Source organism: Schistocerca cancellata, chromosome 3 (assembly GCF_023864275.1).
Source record: "Schistocerca cancellata isolate TAMUIC-IGC-003103 chromosome 3, iqSchCanc2.1, whole genome shotgun sequence".
Classification (NCBI taxonomy): Eukaryota; Metazoa; Arthropoda; class Insecta; order Orthoptera; family Acrididae; genus Schistocerca; species Schistocerca cancellata.
Genome location: NC_064628.1, coordinates 253,656,710 through 253,679,736, shown reverse-complemented (window position 1 = coordinate 253,679,736; position 23,027 = coordinate 253,656,710). Strand labels below are relative to the sequence as shown.

The 23,027-nt window shown below is 39.6% G+C and overlaps 1 protein-coding gene across 1 annotated transcript in view; it reads right to left on the bottom strand.

Annotated features, from left to right (window-relative positions):
* Window positions 1–214: 214 nt before the first annotated feature.
* LOC126174901 (tudor domain-containing protein 3) overlaps window positions 215–23,027 on the bottom strand; it is a 162,231-nt gene continuing 139,418 nt past the window's right edge. The window contains exon 13 of the mRNA XM_049921324.1: window positions 215–5,231. Within this exon, the coding sequence (XP_049777281.1) occupies window positions 5,116–5,231 (116 nt within the window). The 3' untranslated portion in view covers window positions 215–5,115. The remainder of the gene's footprint in view (window positions 5,232–23,027) is intronic.

Genomic DNA, 23,027 nt, shown 5'->3' with positions numbered 1-23,027 from the left:
TGGTTAAAGTACATTCCTGACATGCAGCAGATCATGGGTTCATATCTTGTCAATGCTTTCAAATTTTTAATTTACAGTCTTTATCAAAATGACACTGACTGTTATTTTTATTCAGTTAATTGGTTTGACTTCTTTTAAAATTTCAAATTCTTTGCCATGTAATTTTCATCATTGCACTGTCATTTTTACTTGCTCTAATTTTTTTCTACCTATCTTTTTATTTTGTTTTGTTTGGAATGTGCTTACAACCTCAGTAACTGAGTGCCAACCAGAACTTTTCAATGGTCAATAAAGTGTCAGCTCGTGTAGCAGTGTGTGGATAAATTCAGGTAAACAATGAAAACTTGAAATTACAGTTTGCTTTTAATGCTGAAACTGAAATTTTTCTGACTTGATATTGCTTGCAGAGGTTAGCTTTAATTGCTGTGAGTAAAGCGAGAGTGATTACTAGTTCTGCTACAGTTTGATGATCGCCATTTTCTGAGTTACATTGCACATCATGAGACTGTGGTTAAGTTAGGACATGACTGTAAATTCTGGGCTATAAAACACATCATCCGCCGCATTTCAGTCATTGGTCACTTAAAATCAACTGTAGACAGAGCATTTCGTGGTCTCTTCACACATCACAGCAGCCCCTTCCAACACTACACTGCTCTGAGTAAATAACTGCTCTTGTGAAGTGATTTGCCCTGTTTGTGCATTTCGCCTTTAATGACGTGGCAATCAATGTGATAACACTGTAATGGCAAATGACAGATGTCAACTTACAAGTAATTTTATCATACTATATATAGTATGTGATGTTTATACAGAATAGATGCCTTTCGTCTGTTCACAAGGTAGAAATGAGATAGTACATCATAATGTCTTACTGATGGTCAAATGGAATCAATTTTTTATAAAATTAAGGTATTATCATGAGTGAAGTGTAAGTGGCGAATAGAGCCCATCAGATAAAACTCTGAAACAACAAAGTTGGTAGAGAGGGAGACTGATATGGCATATACACATACCATTTGCTGCTTTTAATGGCCATCACATCCTCTACTGCGTGCTTTGTTCACTATGTACCATTTCACTTCCAGTGAAATTGCTGGTATCTTTCCTTCTATCCTACAGGTTCCATTACCAGTTTCTCTTTTGTTTATTTTAGTGAGAGTAAAATTTCTGTTTATTATTTATAGGAAAACCACTTAAATTACCATACAGAATAAAAACTGTGAAAGACTTTTGGTCACACTTTTTTTTTTTCCAAAGAAGAAATGACAAACCACCGAAGCCATATGTCATACATAAACACACAAAATAATACTAAAAAAAGGAACAATGGAAGTTCAGAAACTTTGAGATGTATTATGACTCATCATTTACGATGATAAAACTTTAATTACATAGAAGAAACTTCACCAGTTGACAATTTTACTAATAATTTAGCATCCCATCAGATTTGAAGACAGAAGTGCAAATACAATGCACAGATGAGAGCCACGTCTGCAAGGAGCAAGTAATGTTTGTCCAAAGTGCACTCAACAATTACAATTACAAGCTTACCATGGAAGAAATCTTTAGATGCCCAGTAGTCACAAATGGTTCTTGTAATTAATGCTGCTTCTCTATCAGTGCTTAATTTATGATCTAATAACACACAACACCTGATGTGTGCTATGTATATATTTGCCAAATATTTTGTTGGAAATGGAGGCAATAACAACTTAAAAAGCATGGAAGGCGCAGAAAGCAATATATTCTGTGGTATATGTTAAATGAGATGTTTTGTGACAAATGAGTGAAGCACTCTGATAATTATTCCAGTAACTTGTCTGCTGAACAAAGTTATCAGCGCAGCAAGATGCACTTACAGGAAACAGCCATTGAACATGTTTGTTGTGCTGTTACACTGATCATTTCAAATCCACATACTTTCACGTAATAAAATTAATCAAAGATAACAGTTTTGCATAAATTCCTATGATCATTCACGAACTGAATACATAGAAGACGACAACAAGGCATGTCACACACTTTTCACAGAAGACAACAACAAGGCATGTCACACACTTTTTTAAGTGAAACATGCATGCCAATGGCAGATTTTTCATGCCTCAATTGAAGAGGGCTGGTTTCTGCACACTATGGATTAAACTGATCTGTATTTTTTTTGTTAGTATAACATGAAGGAGACAGTGAACAAGAAAAGTTTTCAGTCTGTGGTTGATGCAATGAGTGTTATTATTGATGATGATGATCATGATCATGATCATCATTGTCATCATCAAAAGGTACAATTTGGAAAAGCAACTGTAAGTGGTGATAAGACATGCTAAATTACCCTCCAAGTAGGAAATTGTATGAAATCCCTATACAAAGCAAACTGTGCTAATAAGATATAAAGTATATTTACAACCAAGTGGAAATGAAGCATTTGCTTAAGTGAGTATATAAATATCACCGTGAATATCACTGTGAAATAAGGACGATCTTTTCAAAAAGCTGCAACGATTCTTGTATTTCATTGCTGTACAGAGGATTTAATATTTGTAATACATCAAAGAAGAAAGCAACTTATGTTGTCATCTCAAGCTAGACATAAGGCAAAAATAATGGAACAAATTAATGTTACAACTCTTCCCATATATCACTGAAACATGCAAATTAGTACTTCGTATAAATGTTTTCAAATGGATAGCGAAGAATATAATACTAATGCAAATATTCCTGCAATCATATTTACGTAAGAAAGATCATAGTATAGGCATACTTTCAAATGTATGCCGAAACTGATAGCCAAAAGACACAAATCAATTCTGTGTGTGAAATCATCTTATACTCACTGACAATTTTCTGTCTAAGAATGAAGTAGCCATCAGCTGAAAGGTTAGTTTCACCATTTAAGTGCTTTGCTCATTTCGCCGGGTATCATTCTATTAGATGTGATAACTATTTTCCTTCCTTTAAAGTGAGAAGCAGGATTCAATACTTTCAGCCATATAGTTCCCCCTCTATGAGGTCCTGTGATGTTACAATTAATTGTGAAAGTGAGGTCATCCATAAATAAGCATGGAAAATTAATTTCATCCTATAATGAACAAAAAGAAAAAGGTTTTCCGCCCGTTTTACACAAAGTAATAATTGCCAATGTCAGTCCTTATGTTCTTCCTCCTTCCCCATTACCATAAATGAGTACAACCAATTAAAGCAATTTAAACTGCATAATAATTTGCGTTGCACCAAGAAACTGCTTCAGAACAACTGAAAGTTTCTGACAGTTATTGTCATACTTTGCATACCATACTGATACAACAAGGATGGTACTCTTTTTTACAAAATAAATAATTTATTCTGAGTAAGAAATAAATACTGTATTAAATACTAAAAAACTAATTATACATAATCTCATTTCTTTTTTAACATAATATAAAACAACAACAAATATCGTCAGCTGTATTTTTGCTTTAGCTGTTAGAATTGCTCTGAAATTTAAATGAGAACTCAAATATTTCATTTAGAACAAGAATTACCAATTAAACACTCAGCCAACATACAGCAAGGAACAATATCCTGCAACTTCAGGTATTATTAAACACTAGTGCAAGCTCTCCTCCACTGTTTGACACTTTCACCTCTGTAACTTCAACACAAAATGGTTTAACTGCTCTGTTTACACTTGAAACATCATTATATAACTTTGTAAAAGACAGTCAAATAGATAATCTGACAAATGTGACTGTTTGTAACATTTTCATATGTGACAGAAACATATTTCAATAGGGATGATACTTGACTTCCATTAAAATCTTTCGTATTGTTTCTCCATAAACTGGAGGAACGTTTTCAGAATTCAGGTAAACAGCTCTACATTCCAATACTCAAGTATCTCAAAAGTTAAATTTCATGGCTACACATGTTTAAGACAATACAAAACTGCCATGTAATAACATAATGTCATCTAGAAGAATACATACATTTAACTATTTTTTGTAATTAATTCAATTATTATAAATGTGTGTGTGTGTGTGTGTGTGTGTGTGTGTGTGAGAGAGAGAGAGAGAGAGAGAGAGAGAGATATTACATACAAACTTTCAATGTGCAGAATTATGTCACAGACCTGAAATAACTTTACAAAAGAATTTTTGCCGAGCTCTCTCCTCTACCTAGTTTCCCTTTTTACTGCAGAATCATTCACACAAAGAACTTTTGGAATGTTTCTTAATGCCAACATGCTATGGGCATTTTTCTGAATGAAACACAAAACACCTGAAACTGAAAACCATATTTTTTCATGAAATACAAAAGAAAAGCTGCCTTAATCATGTATTGCCATGAAAAATACAACCATTAGCTTTTCCTGTGGAAGTTAAGGCCAATACTTCTCACTCACTGCTAAGACGTAAAATCATGTACAAGAAACATTCCTCACAGCCAATGTATTATTCTCAGCTGTAACATAACTAACAATCATTTATTTTTTAAAGTCAAAAACAAAAATTTGCATAGTCTTGAAATTAATTTTGATTCTGCACAGATCTCCAGTGCAGGTTACTTGAAAATATTTATTTGAGTCTACAAATGTATCAGTGAATTGTAACTTTCCAACATTAACGGACATAACTAAAATCATATTTACCTATACTGCAGCCATTAAATAATGGTAGCTTCAAAATATTTTTATGGGCAACAATTTACTCATACAGAAACAAAATTACAACATTATTACTGTTACATACAATACTACACAAACACCACATTCCTTAATTAGAAGAATGTTCTTTTCCAAAAATCTCTCTTCAAGAGCAATTAAAAGCTTCTTTTACAGATGACATAAAAGTTAGTTTCCATAGTAACAACACACAATATGGGTTCAAAGAAATGAGTTTTAACATAAAAATATATTGGCACATTTCATGTTCCACTTTGATAAGTTTAAAAATGATTCTGTCTAGATTTTAGTAGTAGTACCCTATAGGTACATGATTTATGGTATGATGCTTACACAACCATGGTTAGCCAATTATTAATCACGCCTATCTTCCAATACATTCTTTACATACAGATGTTGAGTTACAAAGTTAAAAGCGAAAGACAGAAGTCCTGGAAGAGGCTTTAAGCCTCCAGTCACTTTCGCTGAGCTGGAGGCATGTACAACTGTTGCTGGATGCGTGGAGGTTTACGATCTGCACCTGCACTCTTTATGTACGGCCTTGTGCCACCTCGGCGAAATTCAAGTATACCTGTACCAAACAACAAACATTATCAAAATATCTTACCAAATTTATCAAATATGTATTGTATTAGCTACGGTTTACATTAACGTAGATTGCGGATTAACACTAGATGAATGAGAACTATATTAGAACACGCAAGAAATTTTAAAATTTGGTGAGAGAGGTTTATAGAAACTGAAGGAACACTAATTAGGGGTTAGAGAAGTGTAACAGACAAATGCCAAAATACTTCTCCTCAGGTGACTATAGGGTAATACCAAATGCCTGAATGGTACAACGAATTTTTACATCATTATGAAAAGGAATGTAGGTCGCAAAGTAACACCTGAACAGCTCAACGGACAAATAATTCTTCTCAGAGATAAAACAAACACAACGTAAATATGGGGAATGATGTAGACAATAAAGTAATTATGAGAAAGTGGATTATGTTCTAAATATCTTGGCAGCTTGAAAGACTATGGTGAAATATAGCAAAGAAAGCAGAATTATTGTACAGGGAGGGGGCAACGGGGAGGGGGAGGCAGCAGTGCTGCTTTTAGAATGATGCAATAATTTTCAACTAGTTACAGTGAGGAAGTTATTAGATGGACTATATCCTGGGAAGACAAGCAATCAGAAATTAAAGATTGGATTGCAAAGATTAACCAGACAGGGATATGGATTTGGATCATAGGCTAACAGTGAAAGATTAGAGTGTCCTTACAAGAAGTCGGATAGTAATAAGAATGAAGGGAAGTGAAAATTATATGACTGAACTATGCAAGAAGCGTTCTGGTAGTAGAGTGGATGATGAATGGAGTATTACTGTCCATCTCCAGCAATTTCTCATTGAAATTGATTATGTATGAGCTGCTTCTAGCTACAAGAACAATTTATGTATACAACATGAGCCCATTTATGTAGTGACTAACTGTCCATGGGGATATGTGGTTGAATTAGCTGTATTCCCACCATTGTCAAGCTTCTGTTACTGTCTTCTATGATCCTGTTCAAACATATAAATCTCAAATTTCTCAATTTTTACTTGTGTGGTCTTCAAGCCCTTTTTGAACTGCTCCATGTTGCTCTGCAGAGGGTCTACATGATGACTGAAGCTTCTACATCTACATCTACATCTACATTTATACTCCGCAAGCCACCCAAGGGTGTGTGGCGGAGGGCACTTTACGTGCCACTGTCATTACCTCCCTTTCCTGTCCCAGTCGCGTATGGTTCGCGAGAAGAACGACTGTCTGAAAGCCTCTGTGCGCGCTCTAATCTCTCTAATTTCACATTCGTGATCTCCTCGGGAGGTATAAGTAGGGGGAAGCAATATATTCGATACCTCATCCAGAAACGCACCCTCTCGAAACCTGGCGAGCAAGCTACACAGCGATGCAGAGCGCCTCTCTTGCAGAGTCTGCCAGTTGAGTTTGTTAAACATCTCCGTAACGCTATCACGGTTACCAAATAACCCTGTGACGAAACGCGCCGCTCTTCTTTGGATCTTCTCTATCTCCTCCGTCAACTCGATCTGGTACGGATCCCACACTGATGAGCAATACTCAAGTATAGGTCGAACGAGTGTTTTGTAAGCCACCTCCTTTGTTGATGGACTACATTTTCTAAGGACTCTCCCAATGAATCTCAACCTGGTACCCGCCTTACCAACAATTAATTTTATATGATCATTCCACTTCAAATCGTTCCGCACGCATACTCCCAGATATTTTACAGAAGTAACTCCTACCAGTGTTTGTTCCGCTATCATATAATCATACAATAAAGGATCCTTCTTTCTATGTATTCTCAATACATTACATTTGTCTATGTTAAGGGTCAGTTGCCACTCCCTGCACCAAGTGCCTATCCGCTGCAGATCTTCCTGCATTTCGCTACAATTTTCTAATGCTGCATCTTCTCTGTATACTACAGCATCATCCGCGAAAAGCCGCATGGAACTTCCGACACTATCTACTAGGTCATTTATATATATTGTGAAAAGCAATGCTAGTACACGTATTCTAATTTCTTCATGGGATGCTGAACTGGACTGCTCAAAGCCAAGCAGTATGGTTAAGTCAACTAACTATTTGATATACACACAATCACATTAATGTGTAGCACCTGATCTTTATAAATAGAGACCCAGTGTGAGCAGCACAAATTCTATTTTCCAAATTGCTCATATTTGCTCTTCAAGTGACAGATTAACACCTGCAGTTTTTCAGGTGTGAACTGGTGGAGCTTGACCATCTGTATAATGCATTGTTGTTCCTCTGCAAGCAGTTAAGACTTGGTTAAAAAGTTCTTCATCAAAAGGGTGTCAAATTTCCAGACTGTTTGCAGAAGATTTCTTGTGGGAAAAAAGCCACCAAATATTGTGAAGCTGTGAGCACACAGTCTTTGTTAGGCCCATTTTCTCATTGGAGATTTCTCACGGAATGTCACTCTGGCATACAACTTGACAAACAGAAAGCCATCAAAGGGACATCACAAGCATAAATGAGAAAATGCGCAATAAAACACTCCCAACTGTGAAGATTGTATTTCCAAATTTTTGATCACCAGTGAGAGGGAGAGAGCTTCCATTTTATTGAAAAACGTATCCACATAACCTCATTACACACATAGACCAGTCTGAGTTGACAGCTTTGTAAGAAAAGAAATAAATGGAATCTTCCCCACTACCTGAAAATTTATGAGACCTGCTGAATGAGAAAAAAGAAAGTAGCCATAGGCCATGAATGATGTGGAAAAAATCTTTAGGCAATGCAGCAGCTGTTAAAATGACACACTAATGAGCTGGCGATATATGGAATATAATGCCAGTATCAGCACTAATATGTATACACAGTGTGAACATTTCATAATATGTAACAGCAAAAACATATTTTCTTCCATGTGCACTGTAGGCATCAGTACAAGCCACTACCCCACAAAGAGGAAACCTGTAAGTTTCCTTGAGCTATGAGCTGAAATCAGACACAAGCAAAATCTTGAAGTTGATGTTCTGTATTTAAATAATAAAGACAGCTAAAATAATATACGCACATGAGGGTGTACTACATGCAATCATACACAGAAATATCAGCCGCACTGGGAGTGTGCGAATAAAGCCTGTAAGTGTTGTAAGCTTTCTTTCAAACAATGGATAATTGTGCACCTTTGAAGAGTGGTCAAGTTTAGGCTTCTAAAGCACTAAAACATGTATAAAACATTAAATAAAAATATTTAAGACATTAAACATATGGGGGAAAGTATCTCTGGAAATAGTAAAAATTCTCGTTATGAAAGAAAATGTTTGCTAATCATGTGCAACGGTACTCCAGTTCAAACATAATTGTTTGGACATTCTCTGTTCAGCGTATCTCTTCATCCTGAATTGCCTTTTCCCATCAGCTGGTTCCCGCATTACACAATGTATGTTTTCTTACACGTATGAGGCCTCCTCCTCTTATCTCGTGAAATACTCCCTTTATTATTTTGATTCTATATTCATACAGTGCCACCTAACTCACTGAGTATTTATTGTACAGGTAAAGCAAATTTGAAAGTAGCATGTCAATTACATGAACCATCTTCCATTCACACAAATAATATGACGGCATCTGGTCCTGCCTATTAGTGCCTGAGATATACAAGTTACACATTGGTTGGCAAAGGTTAAGGATGAAAGCAACTTTTGCATGATGTATCACTGCCATGTAACATAGCTCAATGAAACTTAGTCCCATGCATAGGAGGAAATGCTGTAGTATAGTACAGAAGATATCTGCAAGAAATACGTAATGAGACAACCAGAAATGACACTTTTATTCAAAGAAACTGAATTCACTGCAACTGATGATGACATTACAATGGTAACTGGGCGGGTGATCACCATGGACGGCAAGGCATGCCCCCGAACATGGTCTCATACTGGCTACAAGGTAGGTCAGGAGTTCTTTGTAGTAGAGTGTTCCATTTCTCTGCCAGCATGGCTGACAACTGCTAGATGGTCATTGGTGTATGTGGACATGCTGCAATAATATGTCTCCCCAACACAACCCATACATTCCTGATGGGATTTAAGTTGAGGGAATGGGCAGGCAAGTTCATTCACTGAATTTTCTCTGTTCCAAGTGCTGCTCTACCTGCAGCGTTTGACGTGGTTGCGCACTGTAATCCATAACAATGAAGCCGGGGCATAATGTACTCCTGAAATGATATACGTGGGGGTGGAGTACAGGGTCACGCTAATATCGACCAGTGGGCTACATTCATCACACTTAAATTTTCTTCCAGTTTCCCAATGATTCTTCCCCAAGTGAAGTCATCCAATCCAAATGATGGCTCTGGGCCCTGTTTTAATGAATCACACCATCATAGCGCAAAACTGCTTGATGACTGACACGCTCTTTTCCTGTTCCTTCAACTGTCTGTTGTTGTGGGGCCAGCTCCATTTTGAGCTATAGTCACCCTGACCTCATACTACATGATGTCCAGCTTTCTATGCTTGACTGGAAGACCTCTGGCAACATGCTCCTGCACTTTCATCCATTTTCACCAAGTTGTTAATATTTTACACTACATTATTTATCTTGTCCTTAGTTTTACACAGTGGTCTATTGTACAATTGTCAGTGGTTTTGAGATCATTTGCAGGCAGGAATTTGGCACTTGTGTCACAGCATTAAGATATTCTGTGGAGATGTTATAACCTCTCTGCCTGTCCTTCCACTTTCTGATCATCACTATGTCTGAATACTAAGCAATTACATGCATTTTCCCCAATCTTGTGAATACAACTTCTTTAAGGTGTTCCTCCTATTTAACCTTTGTGTCCCAGTGCAATGAGTTTTCAGATTAAAAAGGTTTTAGTTGGCATAAAACTACTGTAATAATTACCCTTACAAATCTGATGGCCAACATGCTGCTTCTCCTCTGACAAATGAAAAATGAGCTTTTCCCACTAGTATTAATCGCATACCAGCATTTGAAACACATTTATTTAGTGAAATGACTGGGTTGTTCACCATGTACAGTCAGTGACATAATTTACAAGACCCCTGCCTCATCGTTATGCTGCGCTGCTCCGTTATACTCTCTGTTAAATACAGCACAACATGCAAGGTGATGAAGTGCTACCAGTATACTGTCCAAAGGTGTGAAGCCGAAAAACAGTCCAAATACTGTGAAACTGTTTTACATAATGTGGGGGACTATATTGATGCTGATTCATTTATCTGCCCAATCTATTTGCTGTATTCAATAAGCTAACAAAAAACTGCGGTTTAGTGTGCACTGCACTAATACAAATGAATTACTAATTATCATGATAACATTATCAAAAAAGTATTTTTTAATCAAACAAACTATTCCACATTGTCACGGATTAACAAAATAATATGCACTTTCAGCTTCAAAACCATCTGTCTCTACATTCGGCACACAGTCATACTGAAATGCGCTATACAGGACTACCACAAAGGTAAGCAAATGTAGCACTGAGGGTAATACATAACAAAATTCAGTTAACAAATAATTCAGTACCACAATTAAATCAATACAATTGGCAAAAACAGAAAAAAAGGAGGCACAAATAAGTGTGGAATTCTGTAAGTTTTTCAGCTTTAGATCTACAGGACACAGAAGCAAGGTCATGATGAAACTTGCGGGAAAGAAGTTGTCTTAGGATTTCTATACTGATTGTTGATCTGCCTGCTAGTGGCTCTTTCACATAAGGGGTAAAAATCTCCAGCAAGATTAGAACTGAAAACTAACACATCCTTCTGCTTGAAGGGCAAACACTTTATGACTAAGCTATTGTACAATTGTGTCAAACAGGGCTGCCTTATTAGTTAAATAGTTTTGTGTTCCATGGATCCTCTGCACAATAAATCATAATGATGTAGAATGAGTCATTTTACATTCACATTGCAAGTTAATTTGTAAATATGGCCACATGCTGAACAATTACTAGGATTTTTTTAAAATTAAATCCAAAGCTATGTGTTAGTAATTCAGATCCACCACCTTTTATGCATTACATTAACAAAAATTCTTCTGTGGGAGAGGAGTAGTCGTCAAGAACAAATTTTTTCAGTTTGTTTTCAAATTTCACTTTGCTGTCTGTCAGACATTTTATATCACTGGGTAAATTATCAAAAGTTTTACTTGTGGCATTGTGCACCATTTCTGTGCTAAAGACAACCTTAATGTGGAGCAATGAATGTCATTTTCCTTTCTGGTATGGTAATTATGTGCATCACTGTTTCTTGTTGTCACAATGATGACAATGACAGAAATTGTACAGCGCAAATAACAAACTAAGCTGCAATTTCTGTTGGAATGAGCTTCCTGGACTCTAAATCATAAATCTACTACATCTGGGTCATCCCTCACATGAGGATAATTCAGAATATTTAACCTAAATTACAAGAAAATATCAAATGAATTTACCAGGATAATTCTCTACCAAACCAGGAAGTAAATCAACAATTACATGGTTGCCAAAAATATTCTATAAGATTGCCAATTCTCCATTAGACTAGTAACAGGCAGAATGTATTTGCTCAGGCAATGTGTCCTTGAGGTGACTGGCACCAGGAACACTCACCCTTCAAAGACACAGTGGTGCTGGCTGCCACTGCAGTGACTGGGAGTATAAATAACTAATAAAGGCCAATGAGTTTTATTTGCATTTCTGTAACTATGATTTGGGTAAAGTGTAGTTACGAATAATATTCGGATACACTGACTGCCACTTGAACATTATACATAAAGAGCATGGAAAATTATCCTCTGTAGCTGTTGTAGGTATTTTTGTTTTTCTGTCTTAACCCTCAAGCAGATGTGTCATTCTTCATAACACAATGGGCGTGCGGTGTACTTTGCACATATGTAAAGAATATCTGTCTTTTTTATCTTACTGAGATAAACATGTACGAGCAAAATCACAGTTTAATCTCCATTTAATAAAACGATGATTTAATAAATGTACATAATATGAGCTAAAGCACCTTTAGTTAAATAATAATGAAATAAACTTTCATTATATCACTCTGCTGCCATGAAAAAGTGCTATCCTACAATAATGACCTACTTGAAGCATTAAACAGTGCAGCTGCATCATATCCTAACCAATTGCTCATTTGATTACTAATTTCTCTTGTAGACTACCTCATTATGATACTGTGCTGCTAGTTTGTAATATGGGTCATTTTCTTGCATGTATTGTTAATTTTTTGTCACCTAGTTTGCTGTTTATTTTATGTTACTGCCACTCGTTTGTATGTAAGACAAACGCTTTATCACTGTTTGGCTGAAGCAATGACGAAGGAATACGTATGTGGTCGCAACTACAAAACAGCTACGGCACAAGACAGTGTTACTTGTGGTTGGTGTACTTTATACACAGGCATGTCCACTTAAGGGTTAAGCAAACTGCAAACTAAGAAACTAATTCACTGGAAGCAATTCACTTTAGCATCACCAGACACTATTACATTATGCATAAGTGAAATTAATTAACTTTAACATTATAAACGTGAAAACAGGCTTCCTTATAAACGCCTACATTGGTACCACCTCTACGACAAAAAAACAAATGAAAAAGAACATAGTACTGCTTGTGAATAACACGTTTTGTAATCAGATTTCATATGCTGCAAATAACCTACAGTTTCAGATCACAAACACAAACAACATAAGGGAATTTTTCACAATGACTGAAAAATAGAACTCAAAAGCCGAGTACATAATTAAACAAGTGAATCGCTGCAGTGCGAGTTTAATTCCAGATTCTGATAACATTGAAGAAGAAGCAGTTGTGATGAGAATGTGAAACAAGGAACAAAAAGTGTGATCAGTAATGCGTTAAATACATTAGTCAATTATTTATAAAAACCATAGAGACAAAAAGCATCGTCTAATTGTAACTACTACAAGATAACTGCTGGTGATGCTTTGTCAATAACAACAAAAAATGCCTGATGAATGAGCTTTTCAAGCACCAGACAGCTTAAGACAGAGAGGAACCAAAGTAACAAGAAGAGGTTATCTTAGGTGAGCGTGGGATGGAATGTCTATACAGTATCTCGCAGTTGGCGCATTTTCCTCTCAGTTGTTTCATACTAACATGCCTTTTAGGCTATCACAATATATGTGAATTATCAAGGTGTAACTGTTAAAACAGACTGCTATTTCGAACATCACGGCACTTGTGGTCAATCTGCCTCAGTGGACAAAACTAATTTTAATTTCATTTCATTTTGGAGACTATAGTAAATGTTTAATAACACTTTCAAGATAGTAACTGCACATGTTAACTTGTCTCTTGAGACAATTGCTCATCGGCTCTTGTTTAACTGGAAAGTTCTGTGTCACACAAATAGAGTGAAACCAGACGGACAAATAGGCATGGAGATTAGACAGCTCACTCTTTACATCACTGTGGAATAACTTGAAAAAGTTAAGCATTGGTAAGGCAATTGTTGTTGTTGTTGTGGTCTTCAGTCCTGAGACTGGTTTGATGCAGCTCTCCATGCTACCCTATCTTGTGCAAGCTTCTTCATCTCCCAGTACTTACTGCAACCCACATCCTTCTGAATCTGCTTAGTATAGTCATCTCTTGGTCTCCCTCTACGATTTTTACCCTCCACGCTGCCCTCCAATGCTAAATTTGTGATCCCTTGATGCCTCAGAACATGTCCTACTAACCAGTCCCTTCTTTTTGTCAAGTTGTGCCACATACTCCTCTTCTCCCCAATTCTATTCAATACTTCATCATTAGTTACGTGATCTACCCATCTAATCTTCAGTATTCTTCTGTAGCACCACATTTCGAAAGCTTCTATTCTCTTCTTGTCCAAACTATTTACCGTCCACGTTTCACTTACATACATGGCTACACTCCATACAAATACTTTCAGAAACGACTTCCTGACCCTTAAATCTATACTCGATGTTAAGAAATTTCTCTTCTTCAGAAACGCTTTCCTTGCCATTGCCGGTCTACATTTTGTATCCTCTCTACTTCGACCATCATCAGTTATTTTGCTCCCCAAATAGCAAAACTCTTTTACTACTTTAAGTGTCTCATTTCCTAATCTAATTCCCTCAGCGTCACCCGACTTAATTCGACTACATTCCATTATCCTCGTTTTGCTTTTGTTGATGTTCATCTTATATCCTCCTTTCAAGACACTGTCCATTCCGTTCAACTGCTCTTCCAAGTCCTTTGCTGTCTCTGATAGAATTACAATGTCATCGGTGAACCTCAAAGTTTTTATTTCTTCTCCATGGATTTTAATACCTACTCCGAATTTTTCTTTTGTTTCCTTTACTGCTTGCTCAATATACAGATTGAATAACATCGGGGAGAGGCTACAACCCTGTCTCACTCCCTTCCCAACCACTGCTTCCCTTTCATGCCCCTCGACTCTTATAACTGCCATCTGGTTTCTTTACAAATTGTAAATAGCCTTTCGCTCCCTGTATTTTACCCCTGTCACCTTCAGAATTTGAAAGAGAGTATTCCAGTCGACATTGTCAAAGGCTTTCTCTAAGTCTACAAATGCTAGAAACGTAGGTTTGCCTTTCCTTAATCTAGCTTCTAAGATAAGTCGTAGGGTCAGTATTGCCTCACATTTTCCAACATTTCTACGGAATCCAAACTGATCTTCCCCGAGGTCGGCTTCTATCAGTTTTTCCATTCGTCTCCTTTCATCAATTAAGTTCAATATTTCTTCTGTTACCCAAGGATTTCTACTAGTCCTCGTCTCTTTACCTACTTGATCCTCTGCTGCCTTCACTACTTCATTCCTCAGAACTACCCATTCTTCTTCTACTGTACTTCTTTCCACCATTCATGTCAATTGTTCCCTTATGCTCTCCCTGAAACTCTCTACAACCTCTGGTCCTTTCAGTTTATCCAGGTCCCATCTCCTTAAATTCCCATCTTTTTGCAGTTTCTTCAGTTTTAATCTACAGTTCATAACAAATAGATTGTGGTCAGAATCCACATCTGCCCCTGGAAATGTCTTACAATTTAAAACCTGGTTCCTATATCTCTGTCTTACCATTATATAATCTATCTGCTACCTTCTAGTATCTCCAGGATTCTTCCATGTATACAACCTCCTTTCATGATTCTTGAACCAAGTGTTAGCTATGATTAGGTTATGCTCTGTGCAAAACTCTACCAGGCGGCTTCCTCTTTCATTTCTTACCCCCAATCCATATTCACCTACTATGTTTCCTTCTCTCCCTTTTCCTACTCTCGAATTCCAGTCACCCATGACTATTAAATTTTCGTCTCCCTTCACTACCTGAATAATTTCTTTTATCTCATCATACATTTCTTCAATTTCTTCATCATCTGCAGAGCTAGTTGTCATATAAACTTGTACTACTGTAGTAGGCGTGGGCTTCGTGTCTATCTTGGCCACAATAATGCGTTCACTATGCTGTTTGTAGTAGCTTACCCGTACTCCAATTTTTTTATTCATTATTAAACCTACTCCTGCATTACCCCTATTTGATTTTGTATTTATAACCCTGTAATCACCTGACCAAAAGTCTTGTTCCTCCTGCCACCGAACTTCACTAATTCCCACTATATCTAACTTAAACCTATCCATTTCCCTTTTTAAATTTTCTAATCTACCTGCCGGGTTAAGGGATCCGACATTCCATGCTCCGATCTGTAGAATGCCAGTTTTCTTTTTCCTGATAACGACGTCCTCCTGAGTAGTCCCCCCCCCCCCCCCCCCCCCCGGAGATCCGAATGGGGGACTATTTTACCTCCGGAATATTTTACCCAAGAGAACGCCATCATCATTTATCCATACAGTAAAGCTGCATGCCCTCGGGTAAAATTACGGCTGTAGTTTCCCCTTGCTTTCAGCCATTCGCAGTACTAGCACAGCATAGCCGTTTTGGTTAATGTTGCAAGGCCAGGTCAGTCCATCATCCAGATTGTTGCCCCTGCAACTTCTGAAAAGGCTGCTGCCCCTCTTCAGGAACCACACGTTTGTCTGGCCTCTCAACAGATACCCCTCCGTTGTGGTTGCACCTACGGTACGGCTATCTGTATCGCTGAGGTACGCAAGCCTCCCCACCAACGGCAAGGTCCATGGAACATGGTAAGGCAATCAGTTTCGATGAAATGATGTTCGTTAAATAAATTAAACATTTTGAATGAAACCTAAAACATTTCTTCCTATAGTATTTCTGTTTTGAAATCACCCGTACACAGCTAAATAGAGCCAAATACATCTAACTGAAGATGTCTTTGAGTAATTTTGAACATTTTGGTAACCCACGATCACAGTGGGGAGTGTCCATCACTGCCGCCTTGTCTATCCTAGTGCAATGCAATCCCCAAGTAGCATCCTACACAATCACCAAGGAGCTCAGTGCTGGTATGGTTTCATGAAAATAATCAAAAAGTGAGTATAAAAAATTTTACGAATCACAAGAAATGAAACATGGGAGTTTCCTCAGAAACAATACGGTTTAATTTTTGCTTAAGAAGCAAACTACTTCATAGTAGTCCTGAGGGATGCAGGACATAGGGATTGGCCAAGCTATGTTTCTGGTACAAAATACTGTAAGAACGCCATATTCCATATGCAGGTGTAGAGTTACAATAGCGGTTTGCTAAAAGTTTATCCCATGAGGAAGAGCTGTAATTGGCCACACTCTGACATAGTTGGAACTTCACTTTGTGGAAGAAGGTAAAAAATAATGCATACTTATTTTGTCATAGGTGCCAACACTCAATAGTGTTGTGACTCGCCGATCATTCAAAGCGCCGCCGCGCAATTATGCGCGTCCTCTACGTGCGGCGCTGTCTGCCAGCCGTGCAGCAGCTGCGCCACCTAAGCGGCGAGCTGAGCAGCGGCCGCTAGACTGGGACTCAGTGCTCATTTGAATGCTAACGTGTACACATGTCTTGCTTGTCAACTTACTCTGTGACTTATATGTGTTGTGTCATTCTGAAATATATGTGTTAAACTTAACGTTATAACAATTGGCGACGAGGTAGTGGATTTTTCCTTTTCACTGTTGACCCACAGGGTTCCATGGCTACTGTCGAGCAACTATTGCAAAATCTCCTTGAACAGCAAACGCTACTAACAGCGGCAATTCGCGATTTCGTCGCGGCGTCAAATGCGGGGCGTTTCTCGACGTTGGCTATACCTCCTTTTCCTCCTTACGACGAGACGGTGGAAGACTGGTCCGATTATGAAAAACGTCTTCGACAGCACTTCTTGGCATTTCATGTCACGGACGAACAACCATGTAAGTCTCTGTTCCTTTCCTGGATTTCACCTCAAATGTATCGGTTGTTGTCGCAATTGGCTCCTTTGAAGGATCCTGTGTCCTTATCCTTTGCTGAAATGTGCTCACTTCTGTCTGTCTATTTTCATCACGCTTGGGCTGCTGAACATCACGACCTCAGTCAAAAGTGTCAATTTGTTACTGACGTTCACAAAGAATCCTATGCCGATTCCATGGTACGGGATGCTATTATCCGGTCGGCGCCCGACAAAGAAGTTCAGCTGCCCTTCAGTTGGCGAATCCGACTCTAGATGAAGTTCTCTCCATTGCGCTGTCTTTTGAATTTTCTCGCGCTGCTGGGGTGCAAATAGAGGCGTGGGGTGATGTCGGGGAAATACAACTGACGTGGCCGCAGTGCGCTCATACGCGCAGCCTCGGCCTAGCCGTAAACAACCCGCTAAGAAACTGCAGCAAAACCCTCGGCAACTTCCTTCATGTCCGCGGTATTTTACGAAACATTCACGCGAGGATTGTCCCCAACGTTGGGCTGTGTGTCACAATTGCAAAATGAAAGGTCATGTGTCTTCCGTTTGCAAATCCGACCGCATGCATGATGTTCATGAACATGACGCTCATTCTGATTCTGTGTTGTCTGTCAATTGCGCTTCTTCCCTTTCAGGGAAGTTATTCCTCACTGTCCAAATCCTTGGTCGAGATGTTCGCATGCAAGTGGATACCGGTTCTGCTGCCACTATAATTCTCAGACGTATCTTCAGTTGGGTTCTCCACTCCTGTCACCTGTCACTCGGCAATTACAAACGTACAATAAACAGAAGATTTCTCTCTTGGGACAGTTTAATGCTGAGGTATCTTACAAATCCGTCGTTCGCACTGTTCCTATATTTGTGATCGACCAGAACAACGCAGAAAATCTTTTTGGTTTCGATGCCTTTCGCATTTTTGGGTTCTCCATAGATGACTCTGTCAATATTGTCTCTGATGCTATTCCTTATGCTCAACTGGATTTCTTGTCAACGACATTTTCGTCCCTTTTTTCTGCTGGGTTAGGCCGTGCAAACGACTTTGAAGCTCATATCACGCTCAAACCCACTGCTCGGCCTAAGGTTTTTCGGGCTCCGTGATTGGGTAAAACGGGAGTTGGATCGTCTCACTACTTCAGGGGTCTTGCTTTCTGTCACTTCCAGTGAGTGGTCCTCTCCTGTCGTTGTCGTTGCTAAGCCAAATGGTGATATTCGTCCCTGTGGTGATTTCAAAGCCACTGTAAATGCTCAATGCCTCATTGACACTTACCCTATGCCCTGTCCTGAAGAACTGTTCACTAAACTTGCTGGAGGCCAGTATTTTTCTAAAACTGACCTCTCAGAAGCTATCATCAACTTCCTCTTGACACTGCTTCCCAGCAGTTTCTGGTCCTTAACACGCCTTTCGGCATCTATCAATACCAACGCTTGCCATTCGGGATTGCTAGCACCCCTGCTCTCTTTCAGCGATTCTTGGAACAATTATTGCTCCCTGTCCCGGGGTGTATCAATTACATGGACGACATTGTTGTCACTGGCTCCACCACTGAAGAACATCTTCAAAATCTCCGCACACTTTTTCATGTCTTACAGACTGCCAGTCTTAAGTGTAATCTTCAGAAATCACAATTTTTTCAGGCATCTATCACGTACTCGGGGTTTCAACTCTCTCGGGATGGTATTCGTCCGCTTCAGTAAACTGTCGCTGCGATCGATGCCCTTCCTCATCCTACATCTGTTAAGAAACTGCAGGCCTTCTTGGGGAAAATAGCATACTATCACAAGTTTTTACCGTCTGCGACTTCAGTGGCTCAGCCGTTGCATCGCCTGTTGCATAAAAACGTGCCTTTTCACTGGTCCGTGTCATGCGAAGCGGCTTTCCAGAAATTGAAGACTATGCTGAAACAGGCCCCGTGCCTGGCTACTTATCGACCTGGCCAACATCTTGTTCTTGCCACAGACGCCTCTCAATACGGGGTCTGTGCAGTCCTTGCACACCGTTTTTCTGACGGTTCGGAAAAACCCATTGCTTATGCCTCCAAAACACTCACGGATGCCCAACAAAAGTATTCTCAAATTGAGAAAGAAGCTTTGGCCATTATTTATGCTCTTAATAAGTTTGGTGTTTCTTTCTATGGCTCAAAATTTCATCCATCAACGTCACTTCCCGACAAGGCTGCACACCGCCTCCAGCGTTGGGCTCTTTACTTGTCTCGTTTCAATTATGAGATTCATTTCCGGCCAACGGCTCAACATATAGCTGATGCTCTGTCTCACCTACCCATGGGTCCTGATCAGGCATTCGATAGGGACGAACTTGTGTGTTTCCACCTGGATGTTGCTGAGCAGTGGGTTGTGGACGGGTTTCCCATCACTGGGGACAGGCTGGCGGCTGCTACGGGTTCTGACCCTACCCTCTCCCGGGTTTCACGCTGTATTCATAAGGGTTGGCCAGATCGCCCGTCCGCTAAGACTTCTGATCCGTTGCGGAACTACTACGCTTTGCGCTACCGCCTCACGGCTAGGGATGGTGTTATCCTCCTCTCCACTGACAATGCTTCACCGCATGTTGTAGTACCTGCGTCTTTGCGTGCTTCGGTCTTGCGCCTCCTTCACCAAGGACACTGGGGTGTGTCTCGCACAAAATCTCTGGCGCGCCGTCATGTGTACTGACCTGGCATCGACTCTGAAATAGCACACATGGTCGCTGCCTGCGGCCCTTGTGCGTCAAAGGGCCGCTGCCCCGAAGTCATCTTTGTCACCGTGGCCTTCGCCTGAGAAGCCCTGGGAGCGCATTCATGCTGACTTTGCGGGACCCTTTTTAGGTACTTATTGGCTCCTCGTAATTGACGCCTACTCTAACTTTCCTTTCATTGTCTGTTGCACGTCGGCTACCACCGCGGCAACCACCAGTTCTCTCGCCCACAATTTTTCTTTGGAAGGCCTCCCCTCTACTCTTGTTACAGCCCCGCATGCTACTTCATCTTCTGCGGCCTTCCACCTCACGGCCGCTGGTGCCTTCACTTGGCCGGTTCACCGCCAACGACCTCGTCTGGGTGCGGGGATATGGCAGGCGGCCAAAATGGAGCCCGGGCCGCATCTTAAGACACCATGGCAGACGCCTGTATGAAATCCAGATGGACACGGGTGTTGCAGTGCATCATTCGGACCAGCTTTGGCCTCGTGTGCCAGCAACGCCTGTTCCAAATGCCGCTACACCACATTTGGCTCTACCTGACGCTCGGGATCTTGGCATCTCTCAATACTCACAACGCAGCCCTCTCACTGTCATTGCAATGCCAGCACAAGAACGGACGCCACCAGGAGACGTACCCATGCAGGAACTGGATGACCATCCTCTGTCAGAGCAAATCTACTCGCCTCCTCCTCCAACGGACGCCGACACATCGCCCATGTCTCCTGTCATATCAACTGGACTTGCCGCAACGGGCAGATTGGTGCATGGGGTCCCAGCAGATTCGACCCCTACGTCTCCTGTCATCTCGAACCGTTATCTTCGGGGACACTTCCGTCTGTACGGGAAGCCTCCTCCTCGAGACTTTACGGCTAGTCAAACAATGCCTATGGACGTTAGCCATCTCCAGGACACCTCCATCAAGACCAGTGCAACAATTTCAAAGGGGGGAAAAGTGTTGTGACTCGCCGATCATTCAAAGCGCCGCCGCGCAATTACGCGCGTCCTCTACGTGCGGCGCTGTGTGCCAGCCATGCAGCAGCTGCGCCACCTAAGCGGCCAGCCGAGCAGCGGCCGCTATACTGGGACTCAGTGCTCATTCGAATGCTAACGTGTACACATGTCTTGCTTGTCAACTTACTCTGTGACTTATACGTGTTGTGTTGTTCTCAAATATATGTGTTAAACTTGACGTTATAACAAATAGTTTCTTTACGAAATTTCAGTCACCAACTTCCTCTTCTGAATGCGAAAATATTTTGTTGAGCCCAACTTACATAGGTAGGAATGATCATCAAAATAAAATAAGAGAAATCAGAGCTCAAACAGAAAGGTTTCGGTGTTCATTTTTCCTGCGCGCTTTCGGGAGTGGAATGGTAGAGAGATAGTATGATTGTGGTTCGATGAACCCTCTGCCAGGCACTTAAATGTGAATTGCAGAGTAATCATGTAGATGTAGATGTAGAAGCTTTGACACTACTGCATCAGTTCACACACATGGTGTAATACCATTGAGTTGGTAGCGTTCGAATTTTTTGTGCTCTGCATTCAGATATAATCTAATGTTGTTATTTTTTCCTTTTGTTGTCACAGAAGTATGTGCCATCAATGACATCAACATTTGTTTGACACTGAGAAATACAATGGAATTATTTACAAAATAAATAAGCATTTCAAAAATTATTACAATTAGAATTCCAAAATACCAGTTTTAAAGGTTCGAAGCATAAAAAAGCAAATCACCACCAGCAATGTGTGAAGAATGTGAAACTGAACTTACAATGCAATGATTCATTCATTTAATTATCTTCACCGCTTTTGAGTTCTATTTTTCAGCCACTGAGAATAATTCCATTGCACGGTTCACTTTCGTGATTTGAAACTATATGTTATTCACAGCATATGAAATTTGATTAAAAAACGCAAACGGAAACCTGTTTTCAAGTACGTAGCATTAAAAGTGATTAGTGCTATTTACACACAAAGTTAACAGCATCTGGTGATGCTAAAAAAAGTTAATCACTTCCAGTGAAAGAGTTTTTTAGTTTTCAGTTTGCTTAAGGGATAAAAATGAAATAACTTACAACAGCTACAGAAGAGGATACTTTTACTTTACATGTGGCAAAGGTGTTATCGACCATACGCCTGCTCTATGAGCCTCTTCCACTTCCGCCTGTCCAATGCGCTGTTTGTCCAGTTGCTGTTGCTGTTCATCCTAGTTGTGTCCTCCCGAATGTTATCCCGCCATCTGATCCTATGTCTCCCTCTTCCTCTCATTCCATCTATTGTTCTGCTGAATGCCATTCTAGGTAGTCTATTAGCTCTGTCATTCTTGCTATATGGCCTGCCCAATTCAACCTTCTCCTCTTGAGCACTTCGACGATGTTACGGTGTTTGTAGAGCCCTCTTAATTCTTCATTTCTTCTTATTCTCCATTCTATGTTATTTTCGTCGTATACAGGTCCAAAAATTTTCCTTAGCACTTTTCTTTCGAATATTAACAGTTTTTCCTCATCTTTCTTTCTAAATATTAATGTTTCACATCCATACAACATCACAGGTACAATGGTCGATTGATATAAGCGGATTTTAAAGTTATTGCTAAGTGATCTTTTTCTTAAAATTTTGATGAAACTAAAAAGTGTCTTGTTTGCTGTTGATAAACGTGCATCTATTTCTATATCTGTTCTGTTGTTATTACCAAAAAGACTTCCTAGGTACATGAATTGGTCAACGGTCTTGAAATTGAATTCATCTACAGTCAGAGGTGCATCTTTTCTAATTTTCTTACTTATCGGCTGGTACTCTCTTTTCT